At 39.9% G+C, this 22,200-nt stretch overlaps 1 protein-coding gene across 2 annotated transcripts in view; it reads left to right on the top strand.

Annotated features, from left to right (window-relative positions):
- The first annotated feature begins 919 nt into the window (after window positions 1-919).
- PREX2 (phosphatidylinositol-3,4,5-trisphosphate dependent Rac exchange factor 2) overlaps window positions 920-22,200 on the top strand; it is a 306,754-nt gene continuing 285,473 nt past the window's right edge. Inside the window, exon 1 of one of the 2 annotated variants that reach the window (XM_074386741.1) lies at window positions 920-1,628. In XM_074386741.1, coding sequence (XP_074242842.1) covers window positions 1,488-1,628 — 141 coding nt within the window. In that variant the 5' untranslated portion in view covers window positions 920-1,487. The remainder of the gene's footprint in view (window positions 1,629-22,200) is intronic. The other variant, XM_003942900.3, reaches the window with a different exon arrangement.

The following is a 22,200-nucleotide window of genomic DNA, read 5'->3' on the forward strand; positions in this document are numbered from 1 at the left end:
GGGAATGGTCACATCATTCTCTGGAAAGACATCATCTGGAAAACCAATAGGTAATTATTTCAATGTAAATACAGTGAAAAGCATCTTTATGTTTTAGAGTTTTGCTAATGCTTTCAGCAACTGCAACAAATTAGCACACCACTTTCTTGCATCAACACTATTCACTCTTCAGTTTGTTTAAGTGCCATTAGTTTTAGACTGCTTGAAGTTGCTCCAACATGACTGTGGAAAATATATGTGGATAATACCAAGACAAAAATATGTGTAAATTGTTTTGTCTGTTAAATGTATTGGAAATATTTAAGGCTTAGTTTCCAAGTGAGAAAAGGCAGTAAACTTTAACATCTATCTTCAAAACCTGAGATTATTTTCGTATCTATCTAGCTTTCTATCTTCTGATGAGCATTCAACAACAGCTTCATCTTTTCTATTAGTGACACCGTCTTAAATCACAGCAGCTCTTAGAAACAAAACCGGCACAAACACCCTCGCCTCTCGGTGGATTTACACACTATCTTGACGTTGAAAAAAGTTATAGACATGGAAAACAGCACAGTACAAAGGTGATGCTTATTTTATCTAAGGTTTATTGCATGGGCAGAGGCTGTCATTTTCCCATAGTGTCTTCATTTATTATGCTAATTGACTTTCCAAGCTCAGACTGGAGGGTATCTGCCCTGTGAACTATTCTCAGTTGGAGGGTTTTAAAAGCAAACCTGTTTTGTGCCTGAATGAAACCAAAAATCAATGTGTTTCTTTTCAAAGACTGGAGGGTCAATACTGTGGTTGTTTTTGTTCCCATCCAGTTATGTAACCGTGGGGACTTGTTTCTTTGCTTTCAGGATTTGTACAAAACACATTAAAGTTAAACAATAGTGGAGTCTCAGGAGTAACCCTTGAGCTGCGCTTTGGAGTGTGTATTCCTGGGACTGGGAACCTCCTGTGAGTTCCATCTCAGGACCTGGTGTGTGTGTGTGTGTGTGTGTGTGTGTGCGCGCACGCGTGAGTTCCATCTCAAGTGCTGATGTGTATGTGTGCCCGCGCGTATGTGTGATTACCCAGCACGCAGCACTTCGCCAGGGTTGTGTTTCCTTTTTCCTGAGATTCGGCGAAGGGTAAAGGGTCGAAGTCACATGGATACAAAGCATTTGATTAATGTCCAAGTCACCGCTGTGGCTGCCGGAGCCACCTCCCCTCCAGCCCAGGCCGAGTGAGGCCAGAGCAGCGGGGCCGGGCGCGCAGGGACAGGCCGGAGCCCCCACTCCCCGGAGTTTCCTCTGCGGAGCCCCGCGCCCCCCGCGCCGGGATTGTAGCCCAATCCTCTCCTCTCCCCGCGGCCAGCCTCTCCCCAGCATGTAAAGTCGTCTGTCCCTCCTCGGAGTTGGCGGAGGCGGCAACTTTCCTTTCTCGCCGCCGGGGGCCGGGCAGCAGCGGGCGCGCGGGTCAGCGCTCAGCACGGTGGGCAGCGCCGCGCACCGCCGCCGACCATGAGCGAGGACAGCCGCGGGGACGGCCGCGCCGAGAGCGCCAAGGACCTGGAGAAGCAGCTTCGCCTGCGCGTGTGCGTGCTCAGCGAGCTCCAGAAGACCGAGCGCGACTATGTGGGCACGCTGGAGTTCCTGGTGTCGGTGAGTGTCCCCCGGCGGACGCAGGGGGACGTCGGGGCGGCGCGGGGCGCGGGTACAGGAGTGGTCGCTGGAAGCGCGCGCGGCATTGTCTGTGCAGGGACCCGGGACGGGTCGGGGCATCACAGGCGCGGGAATCTGCGCGCGGATGCTGCGTTCGCGGACGCGACGACCCCCGCGGGGATTTGTTAGTGCCCCGAGACTCACTGAGTTGCGGGAGCCTTGGAGAGCTCCGGATCTGAAAAGTGAGCTGGCGAGAAGAAAGCTCCAGTCCAGGGAATCCCGGCTGCCCCATCTTTCCTCACTTTTCTTTTACCCCACTACCCAGTCTGCTCAAGTGCACTGTGTTAATTGTTTTCCCTTCTCGACTTTTCCTGGAGACTGCGTTTTAAAGCTTTGCTTTAGTGATTAAAGGTCCAGCCGGCTACATTCAGGTACACTAAGTTCAAGAAAAAAAAAAAAAAAATCCTTGAATGTGCTGGAGCTTGAGTTCATTACTCAGATAACATGGCAGTGGCCGCTTTAGTTTGGATGTTTGAAACATAGGATTCTGGTGTGGGGGTACAGAGAGAGCAGCGGGGTGATGATCTCTAGCAGCTGTTGGATATTAAAGACACATGTGGCGCTCACCCCATCCTAGTCCTACGGTCGGTCTCCCCCCTCCTCCGCCCCCGGTTTAAAATCTGTCCTCTGCTCAGTTTCTGGTCCCCTGTTTACCCGGCCCCTGAGAGTACTGTAATCAAGCTTCAGGACTTTGTGGAACTGGGAATGTACTTTCCCGGTTTCTGCTTGACTCACCGCCCTCTGCTTAGAAAACATTTCATTCATTTTAGGGCCGAGGAGGCACAACTGAGTGAAAGTACCTGCTGAGACATCACTCAAAAGTTGAATTCTTCCTATTCACTGCTGAAAAGACCAAGAATTTGAGCCTTGGCTTCTTTCCACCCAGATTCCTGGGAGAGCAGCATTCAAAGAACCAGGAGCTTTAGTTTTTATGATCTCATTCAAATCCTTCCCCTTCCAGCAACCAGTTCCATGCCCCCTTGGTCTGAAGGAAAATGTTTCAGGTGCCAAACTTCCTGCTTAGTGTTCTGAAATCTGTCAACTTTCTGCTTACAATCATGACAGAAAAAATTCACTTCTTGGCTGTGGCAAGAAGGAAAGAATAATGTCTCAAGTCATGTAAAATGTACAAGTTGGCTTATGGTTGACTTCTCAAAATCAATATGCTTGATACCCAGGGGCCACATTCTCTGCAAATGTACAGGTATTTGAGAGCATCCTGGTAACTGGTGATTTATAGAATTATTATGTGCTTTCTTGTAACAAAGATTGTCAAAAAAGCATGTTTTTAAGATTTGACTTTTAATAGCTTCAAATTTGCCTTTTATGAAACTTTTGTGGTAACAAAGTTCTTTGTCTTTTGAAGAATCTGAGTCATTTTTTACATAATTACTCCTTTCTGAAGATCTATGAAAACAGTTCTGTGTATAATGCTAATTTGCAGAAATACACAGTTAACATAATTATGTTAAAAACCAATTTGTTGATGTTTATTTAAAATACCAGTTTTTCTTCTAACCTTAAACCTGATCGTTACAACAGAAAACTTATTGCTATATAGAGTTAGGTAAGAAAGTATGGAAAGTACAAAATAAATTTTCCTTTTTTACAAGGAGAACATAATTTCATGATTTCTTTCTATCTATTTCAGAATCTCTGGGCTCTTCCACTTTTCGTTTGCTTTGTGCATCATTTGTGCTTGTTTATGTTTATATGCACAAATGCACTAATTGGTGTGAATGCCATCCTAAATAAAAATTTTCTCTGGCTTGCAAAGCCTAAGATCTATTTGTAATACATTATTAGATTTTATGTTTAGTGTATTATTTTAGCAACATTTAATCCCCAGGAAGTTTTCTTGGTTACTCGAAGTTGATGTAGTCACCCTGGTTTTGATATTAGACTATGCTAATATGTATGAAGAGCTTTGAAGCTATTCAAACCTTTTGGCCTGGTAATTCCTCTTCTAAGAATCTAACCTGAGGGAATGATCAGAGATGGAGACAAACAATAGGAATTACTTTTAAAAGTTAGCCATAGTGTTAAATAAGTCGAGTGGTAAATTTGTTGCAGAAAATGGATAGTTTATTCCTAAGTCAAATTTAAATATCTCTTAGATTAGTCATTAATCATTTCTATTATTGGTTTAAGCCATTAACATGGATGAAGGATGACTAATCTCTATTAAGAAAAGGAAGAAGAGGTAGAAAACATATTTTTAGTTCTACTAATTATATTTTTACTTAGTGTCCTGAAAATAAAATGGCATTATTACCATTGGCAAAAATGGTATTATTACCTTTATGAAAAGATCGTATATCCCAGCACTTTTGGGGACTGCGGTGAGTGGGTCACCTGAGGTCAGTAGTTCGAGACCAGCCTGGCCAACATGGGGAAACTCCATCTCTACTAACAATACAAAAAATTAGCTGGGTGTGGTGGCGGATGCCTTTAATCCCAGCTACTCAGAAGGCTGAGGCAGGAGAATTGCTGGAACCTGGGAGGTGGAGGTTGCAGTGAGCTGAGATCACACCATTGTACTCCAGCCTGGATGACAGAGTGAGACTCCATCTAAAAAACAAACAAACAAACAAAATCATATGACTAGAGGGAAAAGCTTTTCTAAAATCTTTCATATTTCTGAGCCCTCTCTCTCCTCAATTCCCACCCATTGGCCTTTAAGGAAGGAGCATCTTCCTCCACTGCCATCCCCAAGACAGCCCATGAGCATTGCCTTTCTTCTCTATACCATGGCATCTATCTGCATCTTCTCTGTAGTCACCCCCAAGCACATACTGCTGTTTGAACAAAGCTCTGTGCCTTCACCTGGCTATTTTTGCCATGGTGGGCTGTGCTTCCTGAGGCCTCTGCCTTTATTCTTCCTGTAGCCTTTCTTCTATACCTGGTGGATTCCTACTGGGCTTTCAAGGCTCTGTTAGACCCTTCTTCTCAGGTGCTCCTTGCTTTGTACCCTCCCTACCCTGTATTTCCTTCTTCCACAGTTCCCAAAATAGTTGATGTGTGCATTTGTTTGCTTTGGTCTCACTCTGCTAGATCTCCTTGAGGACACGGGCATACCTTGTGTGCCTGTGTTTTTCATAATTTTGTGTAGTGCTTGTGACATTGTAGGTACTCAATAAATGCTTGTTGAGTGCATACATGAATCAGTGTTGACCCATCCTTTATCCTCCCACTCCATTTTTAAGGACAGTGCCTCAGTCATCCTTAACATTTTGATTTCCTGTTTTCTTCCATTTGGTCTAGATAGACAGTAGAATTTTCTTCAGTTTTACTCAGGCACATATGAATTTATGCAGCAAAAAATTTCAAATTAAACATTAGTACCTGCCTTTAAGACAGAAACATGATTTAAATCAGGCATTAAGGTATTAAAAACTTTGCATGCACTATTATTTCATCTCATATATTCTAAATTTGTTTTGAGATCTTGAATAGGTTATGCTATCTAGATTAGTTATTTTTTGGTCAGAGATAAAATGGTAGAGAGTTACTTAATTTGCCTGAATTTATGTTCTTGTTTTGGTTGGGAAATGCAATTTTGTACTTTATTGAAAGTATTTGCAAACATTTCTTCTAAAGAAATGATTATATGAACCTAATACCCAGTATTTAACATCCAAAGTCTATACAGTAGTAGGTTACAACATGTTTCCTGTTTGCAAACCTGTGGCAGGGTATGCCAAGATGACAGACTCATGTGAGTGGACAGAGAAAGGGAAGACCCAGGGCTGGCTTCATGGATGCACATCCTGTGCAGCGGCCTGGGGTTCTGAGCTGGGAGGGACGTCCCGCTTGTTTGAATGCTCTTTTCTTACCAATTTTATCTTTGACCTTGTGTTTTGCAGATGAAATCTGATGGGACAGTGGACATGAGCAGAGCAGATACATGAAAGAAAAAAGCTTTTTATTTCAATACCTTTAATAGCATTTCCCCATAGTCCCCTGCTTTTTGAACAAGAGTCCTCACATTTTTATTTTGCATCAGGTCTGGAAAATTGTCTAGACCAGTACCATGGTGGGTCAGTGGCATTGAGGCAGGATGACCATATAATTTACTGTGTAAACTGGGACAGTTCTGAGAGTGAAAGGGAGTGCAATTAATAATTACACTGGCAAATAGATGGAAACTGGGATTGTTCCTGGAAAACCAGAATGCATGTCTAGTCCACATTGTGGGCATATAAAAACAATGACTTCAAGCTATGTGTCCTGTCATAAACAAAAGATTTTCAAATTTGTTGCCTGTCTAGGCTTTGACCTCGGACACAGCTTTTAAGTCCCATCTCTAATTTGCTTTGTGATTTTAAACACATTCCTAACTTTTCATGCCCCTTTTTCTTGATTTGTAAAATGGAGAATAGCATTTCTCAAGGGTGTTGTAAGGATGATATGATCTATGGATTGGGCTTGGCCCATCTGGCTCATAGGAGGGCCCTGTAAGTAGTAACTGTTATTTTTGCTGATGCTACAGTTGTAATAAAGAGCCATGCCTATAGTCATCATTAGATGTACTTTTTGTTTCTGTTATATTCCTCCTCTACCCTTTCTATATGGCCCCACTTCTCTTTCTTGTTTCCTCCTCTTGTATTTTCCTTCTGGTAGTATAGTCTTTTTAATGATATTCTTATAAATGTTCATTAGTTGACTTTAAGACAGTGAGAAAACTTTATATTCCATGTAACAACAACCACAGTTAGTATGATGCCTTAGAGTTTAAACAATTGCATCCTTACTCTCTTATTCAGCTTAATATATGAGTGTCTCTTAGCTCTTTCAAACTGTGCTCCCCGGAGCTCGAGAGGCCCTTGCAAGGGCTGATGGGGAGCTGGATTTTATGACTTCAGGTTTGCCGCTCTGGCTTCTCTGTGCATGGCTCTACCTTCCTCAGATCTGAGGTTTCATAAAAACGGCCAGAAAAAACATCTGTCTAGATGGCAAATTCCCAGAGATGAGGAACTTTGAATTTACTTCCCATGTATGCTTTTCTTGGCCTAAACACAGGGCTTTGTAAATAGCAGGTGCTCAAGAAAACAGACAAACAGGCAAACAATGCAACAGCAAAGAAAGCAGAGTTTGAATGAATCTGAAATCAAACTCTTTAAGTCATGACCTGCCTCTTCCAGGCAGAGATAATTGATTCAGTACATTATGCTTAAGGTTTATGTTATGGACTGAATTGTGTCCCTCCGCAGGAGTCCTATGTTGAAGTCCTAACCTTCAGTACTTCAGAACAGGACTGTATTAGTTGATAGGGCCTTTAAAGAGGTGATTAAGTTAAAATGAGGTCATGGGGTGGACCCTAATCCAATCTGACTAGTGTCCTTCAAAGAAGTGGATATTTGGACACACAGAGAGATAACCAGGGTGTACAGAGGCAAGACCTTGGGAGGACACGGGGAAAAGGCAGCCCTCTGTAAACCTAGGAGGGAAGTTTCAGGAGAACCCAAACCTACTGACACCTAAATCTTAGATCTTAGAGCTAAGCTTTCAGAGTTGTGAGAAAATAATTTTCTGCTTAAGCCATCAATCTGTGGTATTTTGTTATGGCAGCCTGTGCAGATGAATGCAGCTTATGTTAGGGGTTGGCTCATCACAATAATGTCACATGGAGGCAATAGAGATTCTTTCAGTTGCGGAGTCAAGGGAAGTTTAGGGAAGAGGTGATGATAGAGCTGGCCTAAGGGATGAGGAGAAATATGCCATACTGGGAGAATTATCCATCCCCAAAGAGCAGCATGTGCAGTGTGACCTCAGTGTGGCAGAGCTTGGCATGCGGGGGTCTGAAACAGTCTTATAATTATACCCTATTAAAATACCAATGACTTTATTATAAAAATAGTAGCTATTTCGATTAGATTTATTTCTTAGCAAGAGAATTCTGTTGACAGGGTTGAGGAACAAAGATGAAGTCTAGTTACCCATTAGGAGTCTGTCATTGCATTAGTCCCGGTAAGAAATGTGGAAAGCACTGGGAAACACAAAAGAACAACAATAAAAAAAACCAAATCAAACCACAAAAAATCAGAAGCCCAACTCTGAGCAATTTTTTTGGGTAAAAGCTTTAGTATGTTGTGTACTCCTCTCAGAAGTGGAAGTTGAAGTAGAATGGAGAACGTAGGATGGGACCGGGTCTCTGGTTTTGAAGAACAGAGAGATAGTGTCATTAACAGACAGTTGGAATGCAGGGAGCAGAACAGCCTGAGGAGGAGGAGGAAAATGAATTTGCTTCTGGACATGTTGAGGAGCTGGGCCACAGATACTACTATGATTTTTGAAGATAAGAATGTGGAACTTGAGAAATAATTTGGGCCAAAAGTGAGAGATCTAAAAATTAATCATGTATTTTGAAGCGATCTAGTGGGTGAGATGACACAAGGAGAGCAATTAGGAAGAAAATAAACAAAAGGTAGGATGTTGGAGAGTCAATATTTAAAGGATACAGAAGAGCAGACTTTCAGTTATCAAAGGCTGAAAAAAATAACTAGAAGAGAGTGATACTTTGAAACCCAAGGAAGGAGGTAGTTTTCAGAAGAAAGGTCTCTTTACAGTGGCAGGGCTTGAGGGAAGTGGGATGTGTGAAGATGGAAGAGGTTGCTGGATCTGGCAGTTGGAATGTCATTGGAGTTTTAGCTTCAGTAGAACATGTGAGCAGAAGCCAGACTGTCAGAACCAGTTGAGACATGAGTGGAAGCTGAGGATGTGAAGGAGGATGGTTAAACTATTCAAAGAGTTTGGTGGTCACTGCAAGGAGAGAAGGGGATGATTTTGTCCAGGGATGGGTAGGCAGATGAGTCTAGCCAAGGGGAAGGAAACAAGAAGGGAACTAAATTGGTGACAATAGAGCATGGCAGAGAGCAAATGGCATCTTTGGGGGAAGCATAGCAAGCACCCCTATGGCACTGGGAGACAAGATAAGACAAAATTTTCGGAGCCATCTTGTCATGTAACATACCCATAGGAAAATATCTGCAGACGCTAAAACTGGGGAAGCTGTCACTTGTGTATTTTAAAAGTTCTGTTGCTTCTTCAGTGTACAGCTTGTGGAACTGCCTGGGATGAGCTTTGTGGCCCCTTGTGAACACATACCAGAAGCTCTCCCTCCCACACTGGGACAGTGAGGTGAAGTGCATGGCACAGAATCGGATGACCTAGTTTTAAATTCTTGCACTGAAACTGACAAACTCTCTCACTTTGGGCAAAAAACACATCCTCTGTATGTCTCAGTTTCATATTTGGAAAACGCATTTGATAATATCTCACAGGGCTGGCCTGAATTCAAATCAGCTTCTGTAGGTAAAGTCTTGATAGATAGGAAATATTTCTTTTTCCCCTCCCCAAACTCCAAGTTTATTTCCCTCTCCTCTGTGTCGTCTGTCCACAGACTGAGCTTGGCATATGCTCAGACCAGCTTGAGAGTCACCAGCCTGTCTTTTCCAAGCCTGGAGGCATAAGGACAAGTTTGATAGAAGAACATCCTGAGAAGGCCAGAGGGGCCTTTGGGAATGCAGTAGAGAAGGTGGTCTGGGAGCCACCTGGGAGGAATGGCTTTCTTCTGGAAGGGACTCATGAGTAAGGCCAAGGGGCCACTTTAGGGGAGAGGCAAGTATGGAGGTTGCTACCCGATGGCCGTTCTTTCTCTATGAAGTTAAACTCTAGTGTTCTGTCTGATGTTCTGTTTTGTTTTGTTCTTGTTTTGTTGTTTGTTTTTGCTGAGAATGCAGTGCCCTGAAGCGAATAGTAACTAACGATTTGGACACACTTTCAGGAATAGAAAAGGGAGTTGAACTTGGATATCTGAGGGTGGATATATGATAGGCTTTTTTCAATTATTCTTTTAAATGTGATTTTATACACTAAGAAGTTCAAGTAGAGACATAAGCACTTCTGGATTATTACATCTAGTATGACAAGGTTCAAATCTCAGAAATAATGACAACCGTTTTTTAAACCATGGTATAAATTATGTAGAACTGCCATTTTACATTTAATGGACATATCAGTTATTAGCCATGTTAAAAAAGAGAAACATTGATTTATCTGACATTCTAGTGTGATTATAGTTTCTTCAGTATTTGTTTTAAACAGTATTTGGTTAAACATTCTTTTAATGTATACCTGGCATTATATTTTCATACTGAATAAAATTATTATGGCTGTGTTTTGAGCACTATTAGTTTGACCTAAAAATAATTGTTTTAGTTTGCGTTATTTCTTTAAACATTTTATTCATATTTACGTTTCGTGAGATTGGTTTTCTTATTCTTCATTAAAAGTTTTATTAAATTTGTTAACATTTTTCAAATATAAATTTATTAGAATTATATTATTAGCTATATTAAGGTCTTTGATTTACATTATAATTACAAATCAATTTATAATTTCTTAAAATTGTATAGCTATATTAAAATCAAGATCATCTTTGATTTACAACACTGTAGTTGCCTCAAACAATCAAAAATTCAGGAAAAACATACCTTAGTAAATGTTTCATTGATTAAAAGTGTGGCTGGGTCCCTTTTTACATGGTATTGAATGTAACTATTTGCATTCTGATACATCTAATAATAACTGCTTAAAAAAATTTCCCTCATTTTCATGAACTATTGCATTTGATCCAAGAGGTCAATGGTTGAAATTTTAAGAAAAATGATATGTTAACTTGAAGTAATGATTTTTAATCACTTCTAATTAGTATAGGTGATTTCAGATTTTGCTTTTATGAATAAATTTGTTGTATAGCTTTACATATAATAGAGCATAGTGTACAAAAAGGGATCTATTTTTCCGGAGACTACTTTAGCAAAGGACATTGTGTTTTGTCATTAATGTGAAATGCATCTTTTCCATTAAAAGGCAAACCCTTCATTTGGAAAGGTTAAATTGTATAATACTTAAGAAATGACACCAGCCTATTAAATTTAGAATACTGATATAAAAATATTCTCTGGTTTTACAGCAAAAATATCACAACATAGAATATAGATGGATAAACATTTTTATTCATTTGAAAAGTTTGTTTCTCGGAGAGAGTCAAATATGGATTGAGATCTATGTTTGATTTTGCCTTGCCACTTTTGTTATTTTAATTATCTATTTAAGTTGTCTTCTTGCCAGTAGGAGAGGCTTTATAGATGGTGACACATTTTCAGAAATTGTGCAAGAAAGAAATGCTGATGTTTTCCCTTGGTGCCTTGTAACGCCTCAACTTGGCCTTGCTTTCATGCTTCCTAGGAGTTCCAGCCTTTTCTCATTTGAGACTGTTGCAGGAAAAAAAGAAATCTTAGGATTCCAGAAATGACATCTCCCATTCCAAAGCCTTATTTCTATCAGTAGCACTAGGAGAAGATCTATGGAGAGGGATTATTATACTCTATCAATTGACCTAAATGTTACTCCCATACCCACATATTCCAAGATTACTTTAAGAATTCATTATTTGGGCCGGGCGCGGTGGCTCAAGCCTGTAATCCCAGCACTTTGGGAGGCCGAGGCGGGTGGATCACGAGGTCGAGAGATCGAGACCATCCTGGTCAACATGGTGAAACCCCGTCTCTACTAAAAAAAAATACAGAAAAATTAGCTGGGCATGGTGGCGCGTGCCTGTAATCCCAGCTACTCAGGAGGCTGAGGCAGGAGAATTGCCTGAACCCAGGAGGCGGAGGTTGCGGTGAGCCGAGATCGCGCCATTGCACTCCAGCCTGGGTAACAAGAGCGAAACTCCGTCTCAAAAAAAAAAAAAAAAAAAAAGAATTCATTATTTTCCCAGAGGTGTGTGGATGAAGAGGTCTTTTGCTTTGTGTACTGTATAGCTATGTCATATTTGACTTTTTATAATTTTATATAGAAATATATTTATATATTTTATTATTTATTTATTTATATATATTGAGATGGAGTCTCACTCTGTTCCCAGGCTGGAGTACAGTGGCATGATCTCAGCTCACTACAACCTCTGGCTCCTGGGTTCAAGCGATTCTCCTGTCTCAGCCTCCTGAATAGCTGGAATTACAGGCATCTGCCACCACACCTGTCTGATTTTTTGTATTTTTAATAGAGATGAGGTTTCACCATGTTGGGCAGGCTGCTCTCGAACTCCTGACCTTAAGTGATCTGCCTGTTTCAGGCTCCCAAAATGCTGGGATTACAGGTGTGAACTACCATGCCTGACCTATTTTACATATTTTATATATTTACAAAATGTATTTTGAATATTCTAGACAACTTTATCTCAAGTTTTCTTTTACTCCTTCATAATGAAACCTCTTGCAGAGACTTCTACTTGTCCCCAATACCCAATGTTTTTTTATTCTGTAGTGATAAAAGTTTTAGATCCAGCTTAAGACATTTCCCAGCCTCCCATGCAGATAAGCTTGGGCCTGTGTAAAGGTTCTGGGTAACTTCTAAGGTGTGCCTTTATCACAAAGGAGTATGCATTCTCTTTTCTCCTTTCCCTCTTCTCCCTTGCTGGTTGAGGATGTGATGGCAGGTGATGGGGCAGCCATTTTAGACCATGAAATGGATGTCACATGTTCAGGGTGACAGAACAAGAAAATAGAAGGAGACTATGTCTTTATTAAAGCAATCTAACCTATGTCCTGTCAAAAATGGGCCTATTATAGACATCAATATTTATTTAACTCTGTCCTAAAATAATTACATTTTGATACCAAGACATCATTGACTTATGCAAATCATTAACGAATTGGCCAACTTTAATGTCTTTTTTTTTGCTTTGTCTTATTATTTTTAGTTTATTTTTTATTTCTTCTGTAATAAATATTCTCTAGTTCAGCCATGATTTCCCTGGATTATGCTAAAGCTGCACTTCTTTGTTTTCTATAGTTATACTTTAGTTTTTTCTTTAGAAAAAAACAGTATTTTTTCTTACCTGTACTTAACACATTCTTTTTTTCCTGAGGCTATAATTTTGTGTTTATTTGTAAGGATATTTGTTCAGCTACTTTAACTGAGACCAAATAATAGTTCGAACATGGCAGAAGGATTGTTTGTGACTAGAAAAGCCGTATGTAATCAACATGGCCTTTTCTGCATCCTCTCTTAAGACTCTGGTTATTTAGTTTTTGAATTAAATATACCCCAGCAGTGTTCCAGTGTAGTTAGCAGCTCAGCTCCATCAGGTCATTCAGAGACCCCTGTTTCTTTTATCTTATTGCTCCACAAGCCCCTAGGACCCAAGAAATCTGGGTGTGTGGGGGTGAGAGCCAGACCTCAGTATTTATGTAGTTTCTCTAGGTGTTTCCAGTGGGTTAGAGGAGGTGGGGGAACCAGTACAGTAGGGTGTTGTCCTTGTCCCTATGGTTGAAGCTGACTTACCACTACATTTTTCACATTCCAGCCCCAGGGGGACAGAGGGTGGGAGACAAAGTGGAGGGCAAGCACTCCCTTTAAGGATATGACCCAGAAATGACACACATCACTTTTGTTCTCATCCCTATGGCCAGATCTTTGTAATGTGGCCAATCCAGCTCTAAGGGAGACTGGGAAATATGCTGACTGGCTGGACAGCCATGTGCCCAGCTGAAACTTAGTGAGTTCTACACTGAAATAACGACATGGGAATAAGTCTTGAGGGGCAAAGAGTCGTCTCTGCCACATTTTGAATCCATTGATACTTTAGTTTCCTGTCCTCAGAATATCATTTATATTTGTTCTCGGATTCCTTTACTGAAAGAACCTATTGTATTTAAAATATAATTTGGATTATTTCCCTCTAAAATAATGTATTCTTTCTCACATAGCAATCCGTCTAACATTTATCTCTCTCTCCACATATATGTGTAAGAGCTCCAGAGCTCTCTAAAGGTTGTTTTTTTTTCCATTGGCTTTCACTACAGAAAAGCTTTGGGGTATTTAGTGATTTTATGTAATTTAAAAATTTTGTGGAAGTTTCCGGAAAAAATATTCCAAGGTAATATGGAAATTCTGTTTTTGTTATGTGTTTCTTATGCGTTAGACACTGCATATTTATAAATAACTCACAACTTAGAACTACCTTCAAGGATCGGATCATTGTAAACTCACACCTGGGGACACTTTGGTCATTTCCTAATTGGGAGAGTGGGGATTCTGAAAAGATCCTCTGCACGATTTGTATAGCTCTTCCAAGATGTTCTGCTGATGAGTCACTGGCCTGGACCCTTCCAGACTCTGGGAATGGTGTGATTAATCAGGACTAGGAAAACCAAGGCAGATGCTGGAGCAGGGACACAGAACTTGTTGACTCCAGAAGTACACAGAAGCTAGAAATCAGGAAGGAACGGTAATTCATTTCAGGCAAACCATTAAGCACAAGGGAGCAACAGGAGCTTATGGTCAATCCAAGACAGGGTCAGAGCCAGGCAAGCACTCAGGAGCCAAAGATTACCCAGAAGTCAGGAGTTTCCCTTGCAGAAGTAAGGAAACACATGAACCTTTCAAAAATAGACAGCCTTAGTTCTCCCATTGGCATGTCTGTTAATATATGTCGGTACTGATGCTATTTTCACCTTAATTTAATTCCTCTGAGATCATTTTGGATCTCTGGGTATTTACAGTGCTTCCTAACAGGTTTGAATCCATGGCTTTGTGTTTAAATATAGCTCATGTGTTTATCTTATACATGATTAAATCACAAGACATTTGAGGCAAAGATATAAAATTAGTTTATATAATTAGCATATATAATTGTGTGTATATATGTGTATATATGTACATATCTGTGTATACACACGCACGCTCCAAAATGTGTGTAGGTCTGCATTCAATATTCTATAGATTGCTTAGGTGAAAATCGTATATGTATTTTAAACATATATTAAGTGAATCCATTGTGAAAAATGATCATTATTCTTGAAAGTGTTCTGTTTGCCAGACCTACTTTGACAAGATAGAGTGGAGAGAGTAAGTGGCCTTCTGGTAGCCATAGAATGAAGTTTGGTAAATGGATCATGTTGTATAGCTAGAGACATCTTTCTCAGTTTCTAGAGCGAGGACAAATTAGTACAGCCATGTAATTGTAGGGTCCAAAAGGGAATCATGTTATTGATGGAAGAGTGTAGCTTTCAATTAGAATATAAGAAGTTGATGTTTCTCCTGTACAATTTTTAGTGCACTAGTAATTCTCACATACAAGTTGGATCTTCTTGGTATCATTAAATGTTTTTGAGGGTAGCAAATACTCTTTGGGATTTAAGATACTGGGATTTAAGATTTTTTTAAAAAGTTGTACTTATGGTTGACTTCATTGTGAGAAACATGGTAAGTAGGATTGTCAGAAAATTTGAGAGCTTAGTACTTGACTGAATCTTCAATTTTAAAACGTATTTTTACAGATGAAGATTTGGGTCAGATTCACCTTTGATGGTGTTGTGAAAATATAAGTAAACCTTTTATAGTTTGTAAAAGTAATTCAAAGTTCCAATTCCTCTATGATATTCTGTAATTTCTTTTAGTACTTAATACGTGTTAAGTAAAATTGACGGTTTTTTTTGTTTTGTTTTACAAATAATACAAAACTAAAAACATCCATAAAAGAGAACAAACAGAACAAGACAAAAAAATAAAGTGCAGCCAGAGCTATTTATAAATTAATGTGCAAAACCAACTTTATTAATTGAAAAACCTTATTTTCAGCATTGTGTAATTTATGAATCAGGCTACCTAAAAAGTAACCCCTAATATGCTAAGCATTGTGATTGATTCTTTCCAGTGATTGTTTTCAAAATCCAAATATTTTTATTCTTCATTGCCCGAGGCATATTTATTGAGCACCTAGTGTGTGCCAGTCACTATTCTAGGTTCAGAGGATATAGCACTGACAAGCATTAACAATTCCTTCTTTTATGGAGCTCCAACTCTAACCCAGGAGCCACAACATAAATAAGTAAACTATATGGTATATTAGCTAGTCTAAATGCCTGGGAGAATAAGTGAAGCAGAGAAAAGGAGTAAGTGTACATGTGTTTTGACATTTTACGTAAGATGAAAAAGCAGGCATTCACTCTTTTCTGTCACTCTTCTTTTTTGTAAATCTCTAAAAATATTTGAAAGAATTTGTATTTTTTACTGTTAACCTTAACAGGCAATATCCAGAAGGAAAGTGCCAATCGGTCTCTTGTTTAACTCTTTAGTATAGTAGTGATAAATCAGAGGTGAGATTAAACCCAGATGTACATTGCTAATAAAGTTAATAGAACAGATTAGGAAAAGCATGGTGACATTAAGACTTAAGGCTTTAACTAGTGTCATTCTTTAGTTGACATTTTTCATTCTATTGACTTTATATATTTTTTAAAGGTGCAGACTAAAATCCACTGCCTCTCTCTGTTCTGTGTTTATACCATTGAGGAGCTTATTTTTTGGAGGGTTTTGTCAATCAGGTTTCATGCCCCAGCAGCTCTGTGTCTAGTGGGAACTGCAGCCAATGTTCAAATTCATCATGGGTGGGAACGCAGCACACTGTGCAGTGGGGGCACCACTGGTTGAAAAGCTTCTGCTAGAAATGAAATGTCCTTTAGGAGCGAGGGGACGGAAGCATCAAACAAGTGGGACAGGGGTGGGAATTGGAGATCTTGAATGTGCTGCAGGCTCTAAAAGCTGTTTTATGACCATTGCCTTAGATAATCCCAGACGTGAGTTAAAAGCTAAGGTATGAGGTGCTTTCATACATTTTTCTTATTTAAGACCTTTCCCTGTAAGGGAATAGGAAGGATCAAGAGTACCTTGCAAACCCTCCTCGGCTTTCTTCCTGTGGTATTGTCTCTGATTGCCCTATAGAAGTGACTCCCTGAGACTTGTGGACAACTGGAAGAGGCCCCTTGTGGCCTGTAAAGTGCCATTGGGAGCCTCTGCCAGAGACTGTGGGGAGGGGAAAGGTCACTTGAGGACTGTGGAAAATATTCCCTTTCTCCTTAGTTTCCCGGAGCCTCGCCTCTTGACTGATTGTTAATAGAATCTGGGAGCTCAGATTCTGGTGCTGACATTTTTTTTCAGAGTTGGTTCTAGAAATGATATTTCTTAAGCAGCCTTTTGTGGAGCTTCATTCTTCAGTTTGCTGAATTTGCAGCACAAAGAAAAGGAAATAGATTTATTACCGTCATCATTACCAACTTCAGAATAGGAATGGGTGAATAATTATATTGGGCTTTTAAAAAGCATAACCGAAGGGAAGGGATTTAGCAGTCTGTATTTTTTGATAAGGTTATGTGCTTTCTTCTTCCTGTTTCTCTTTCAGGAGACCTTTCTGTGGCTCATACATTATAAAAGTTAAAAGGAAGTGCAAACACAATTACCCACAGAAAGTTGAAATCTTTTGCATCCACTTCTCTTTTGTGCTATTTGTGACCTGTCTGCCTGATTGTTTCAAAGTAAGGAAAATCCTGGGTTTCTTATCTATGCTTTTCAGGGGAACTGGTTTTGACTGTGGTGTGAGTCTGACAAAATGGGGACAATCAACCTTAACCGAATAGTCGTTGTACCAAACTAACCCACAAGAATGCAGAGAATGCATGGGTGAACTTTAAAGGCAAGATTTGCCTGTGGAAATAATGCAAGATGCAGTGCCTAGGAAGGAAATCAGATATGTAAAACTCTTTCAACTCTGTAACAAAATGTTCTATCCATCAGTAGCTCTTCCTTGGAGCCTTTGAGATTTTCTGCCACGCTCTGCTCAGCATCTTAACACTCATTCCAGTCATCAGGTTGCCGTGCAGCTGGGGTCTCCGTGCCAGAGCATGACCTGGAGGCCCTGAGAGCTGATGGTGCTCATTTATCAAGAGCACAGTGTTTGGTTGGGGTTATCACAGGGGGCGGGGGGCGCATTTAGGGTTTGGTCTTAGATAATGTCTGAACGTGGCAGGGGGTTGTGAAAAGAACTGGGGACAAGGGTTAACTTAGCTCCAGTCTCTCTCTGTGGTCTGTCACTGCCAGAGCCAAAGCAGCAGCTTCAGAAATATCTGCCACGTTTTAGAGAAATGTTCCCGTTGTTCAGCCCACTCTCAGGTGTTCTGGTCTCATCACCCACTGTGTCTTTTCTCATGTAGGAGCCTCTGGCACTGACTGTGTAGCTCTGAGTGTGGCCTTCAGGCTTGTGATGACTCTGAGGGATGGATGATCCTATAATAATAAGGCTTAGGACCAAAATTATAACCCAAGGAGAGGTAGATTTTGACTGCTTTTAAACTTACTTTCTGAGATGATTAGAGTAACATTTGAGACAGTTGGTTTATAGTTACTCCCTAAAGTCCATTTTCCACCTAGGAAGGTTTATTAATGTTTTACAATTAGCATATAATTTAGAAGAATGCTTACCACCTGCTGGGACCTTCCTTAATATATCAGGTCTGCTCTTTTCTGGAGATGGAACCTTGAGTAAAAACTTGAAATCCTTCCTGACAGCTTATTTGAAGGTTGCTGTTTATTTTGGTGAGTGGGTTCATTTTGCTACCACTGTGCAAAAATTGGAAGTCTCTTCCTTCAGCTCACATATATTCCCAGGTAAGCACAGGGGAAATTAGTTGCTCCAAACAAAAGAGAGAGAATTTTTTGGCCATCATCTGAGTTTCACTCCTGTTTAAAAATTTCTATAATTTCTAAAATTTCTATATCTCAATTTGCTCTAATTCCCAGTACCTTCCATATTTCTTCTTCTTGATTGTTTATGCTATTGTTATAATCTGCTTAGAGATTCCATAAGTGTGGGAAATAGAGAGAAATCAGCTATCTCCACTTTGGGAAGCCAAAGTGTGAAGTGGTTTTGTTTATTGACCTGATGGTGTATGTTTGGGTAACGTTTGTTGAAAGTGAGTTGATCTCAATCTGTTAATCTAAACAGATCGAAATCTGTTCCTTGGAGTCATAGCCTTTAAATTTCATGTAAAGCAGTGTAAAGTTCAGACACAGTTTAGTCACCAAACTTCTACCCCACACTAAAAAACAAAAATAAATAAAAAGGCCCAAATCTCCAAACCTTAAATGAGAACTATTCCTATTCATATGAAGAAGTAGTATAATGACCATCAGCCTTTCAACAACATGGTATTAATTAGGCCAGCAAAAATAACAATAACCCTAATCTATTTTTATGATCCTATGCCTCTGATGGAACTAATTTTCAAATAAAGCCTAATAACTTACTTTGCAGTTCTCAGCTCCACCAACCTCCTACAGAGATTCTTTTGGGCTGCTAGTTTGGGAAAATATACCAAACATACTTGGAGTTAGAGTCTCACAAGAATAGCTATAGTTTTCACATGTTTTCTTGATCAAGAGGTAATCCTCCTTTAACTTCAGAGTAAGAAATATGAAATAAATCAGAAGAAAATCATTTTTATTTCTGCAATTGTGATACAACTGATTATTGTACAGGACCCTATTCCAAGTGCATGTCAGGAGGCTTGAGAGTCAGGACAGAAACTGAGGGCGGAGGGCTCATGTCATCCACCTGCTAACACAGCAGGCCAGTGCTATCTGCAGCTATTTTGCAACTATTATTCTTATATTAATTTACCCAATGCAAATAGATTCTCTTTCATCTATCACTCTAGTAGTGAAGAGTAAAGGCCTGTGGCTTTTGACTAGATTTTACTTTTCACAGAAACTGTTTTTTTTTTTTTTCTCTCTTTTTTTTTTATTGCATTTTAGGTTTTGGGGTACATGTGATGAACATGCAAGATTGTTGCATAGGTACACACATGGCAGTGTGCTTTGCTGCCTTCCGTCCCCTCACCTGTATCTGTCATTTCTCCCCATGCTATCTCTTCCCACCTCCCCATCCCCCACCCCTCCCCCATTTCCCCCCAACAGACCCCAGTGTGTAGTGCTCCCCTCCCTGTGTCCATGTGTTCTCATTGTTCAACACCCGCCTATGAGCGAGAATATACGGTGTTTGATTTTCTGCTCTTGTGTCAGTTTGCTGAGAATGATGGTTTCCAGGTTCATCCATGTCCCTATAAAGGACGTGAACTCATCGTTTTTGATGGCTGCATAATATTCCATGGTGTATATGTACCACATTTTCCCTATCCAGTCTATTATCGTTAACTGTTAAAAACGTTGTCCCATTTCATGGTGTTGCTTTTGTGGAACAGTGATTAAATAGTCCCATTGAAGAATAGGGGTAGGGGTGTAGAGTGGTATAGGGGGTGATAAAGGTAGCTTGAGGCCAGATGGTAGATGGCCTTGAATAGCAGTAGAAGTAGTTTAGAACTAATTAGTAGACAGGGTGGGAGCTAGGGGAGTTTTTTTGAGTAAGAGAGTCACAACATTGAGCCTTGGTTCAGTAAGAGTCATTTGGGAGGCCAGCTTCTAGCCACAGAGTGAAGTAATTGCTCTATTGGGCACAGGTGAGATCTAAGAGAGTCTGACTTATTAAGCCCAGCAAAAGTCAGAAAGACTAAATCGGTGAGGAGTATTGCTGATTCTTGGGCCTCCCTGCAGACCTGCTTAATTAGAATCTCAGGGTGCAGGGAGAGGGCGTGGAAGTCAAGAATTGCTAGTTTTAAAAAGCTCCCCAGGTGATTCTAATGCGGAAGTAGGGTTGAGAAATACAAGGAAAGGAATCAATGATATTAATAAACATATTAGTCAAGGATTGAGATACATGTTTTCCAATCTGCCCCTAAAAAAAGATAATATCATGATAGAATGAATGATGAAAAGAGATGCATTAACAAAATTCACTTATAAAACTAAGAATTAACATTGAAGAGGAAACTAAAGAGAAATGAAATTAGCCAGGAGGCTGCATTTATTGGAGATATAGTTACCCAGTAGCACTTTTCAATAGCCATGAGAAATGCTGGTAGTGGAAAAGATATAGCTAAAGTTTTGATTTAACTTAGGTAGAAAGCAGTCAACAAATCATCTTCTTGTCTGAGCAAGGCAATAAGACAACAGCGATTAGAGGGAAGTACTCCTGATGTGGGAAAGGAAGTTATGCTACTTTGGGAAATAAGGATGTTGTAGAAATTAATATTTTAAAGTCTTTGGAGAATTCCCATGGAAGACTGATGTATTTTCCAAAGTTCTTTGTTGTGATGAGATAGGGAGGGTTATTTTCCAAGTACCCATTTGTGAACATAAGCATATGCATGCCAAGGGAGATTTGAAATGCAAGAAACTGATTTCTGTAAAGCCACTTGTTTGCTGTGATGTCCTTAATGGTTCTGTTTTGTGTTCCTGTTTTCCCTTATGTCTGAAGATATAATTAAAGTTCACTGCTGTGAGGGGCTCAGGTGTCTGCTTTTGGCTGAATGAGTAATAGCCCTTGATTTCTGGTGGCAGTAATTTCTGTAATAAATTCCATTGGTAGTCTTCATAAAACTTATTACCCCTACATATGAGTAAGGAACAAAAGTGTAACTTTGATTTCTTTCTGTTCATGCCATCAGATAGTGTCAGGTATTCTGTGCCGAAAGCATGTGAAACCTCTTCTGAATTTCATCGCCTCTTGCAGCTGCTATGTAAATTCTCTCCCAAAGTTTTCAGATTCCCTGACTACATTGTTATATTTACTGCTGAATTTGCTGCATTCTCGTCCTCTTTCAACTGCTTCCCAATCTAGCTTTCAGACTCTTTTTTTTAGAAGCTAGGCATGACCATCTTTTAACCATACCTCTTAATTCTGTCCCAGTTTTGAGCTCCCTTTGCTGCTCCCACATTGTTAATCAGTGCTACTTGTTTGAAATTTCATCCCTGTAGGGCCTCCCTTTGGTTCCCTGATGAAACTCTACAGTTTACCTGCTTTTCTTCTAACTTTCATTTCTTAGCTTCTCATTTCTTTCTACATAAATTTTATCCCTTCCAGTAAGCTTACCAACTGACCATGACATCTGCAATTACCTTTTACATAAACCAAATTCAATTATACTGCTCCAGTGACGATTTTGAATCCCGAAGTCATGTCTTCTATGTAATGGACATTGCATTGTATGTCTCCCTTTTGCCTCTGACTCAACAGGTGCAAAACTAAATTCATCATTTTCCCTTAGAGGACATGCAACTTCTCTTTGTCCCTCCCCTATTTCTATGATTGGTCTTCTGTGGTCTCCCTGGGGAGGGCTCAGTGTCATCTTTGTCTCCTTATCTTTCATCCTCTGTCCAGCCAGTCTCAATGCCCTGTTGATTTCTGTTTAAGAGTCACTAGATATACCCTTTTCTCCAGACCTCCCCTGCTTCTTCTCCAAAGTAGTCTCCTTTATTTCAGGGGTGATATAGCAATGAAAGAATGGGTAGACTGATATCCATCCAACAAACATGCTCAGATTAATCTTCCTAAAAAAGTGTTTTCATCTTTTTATTTCATTTTGTCATAGACTTTACCTCCTTGATGCTCAAACATCCTAATTTCTCAACTTGGCATTCTAGAGCCTTTATAAAAAGGCCCTTGCCTTGTCTGTTGAACTAATTTGCTGCAGCTACTCCTAAGGAATTTCTCCTGTAGGGTTCTCAAGTGATCCATCAAATATCTTGCTGATCTGCCTTTCTGCCTCCG

The sequence above is a fragment of the Saimiri boliviensis genome, chromosome 15 (assembly GCF_048565385.1).
Source record: "Saimiri boliviensis isolate mSaiBol1 chromosome 15, mSaiBol1.pri, whole genome shotgun sequence".
Lineage (NCBI taxonomy): Eukaryota > Metazoa > Chordata > Mammalia > Primates > Cebidae > Saimiri > Saimiri boliviensis.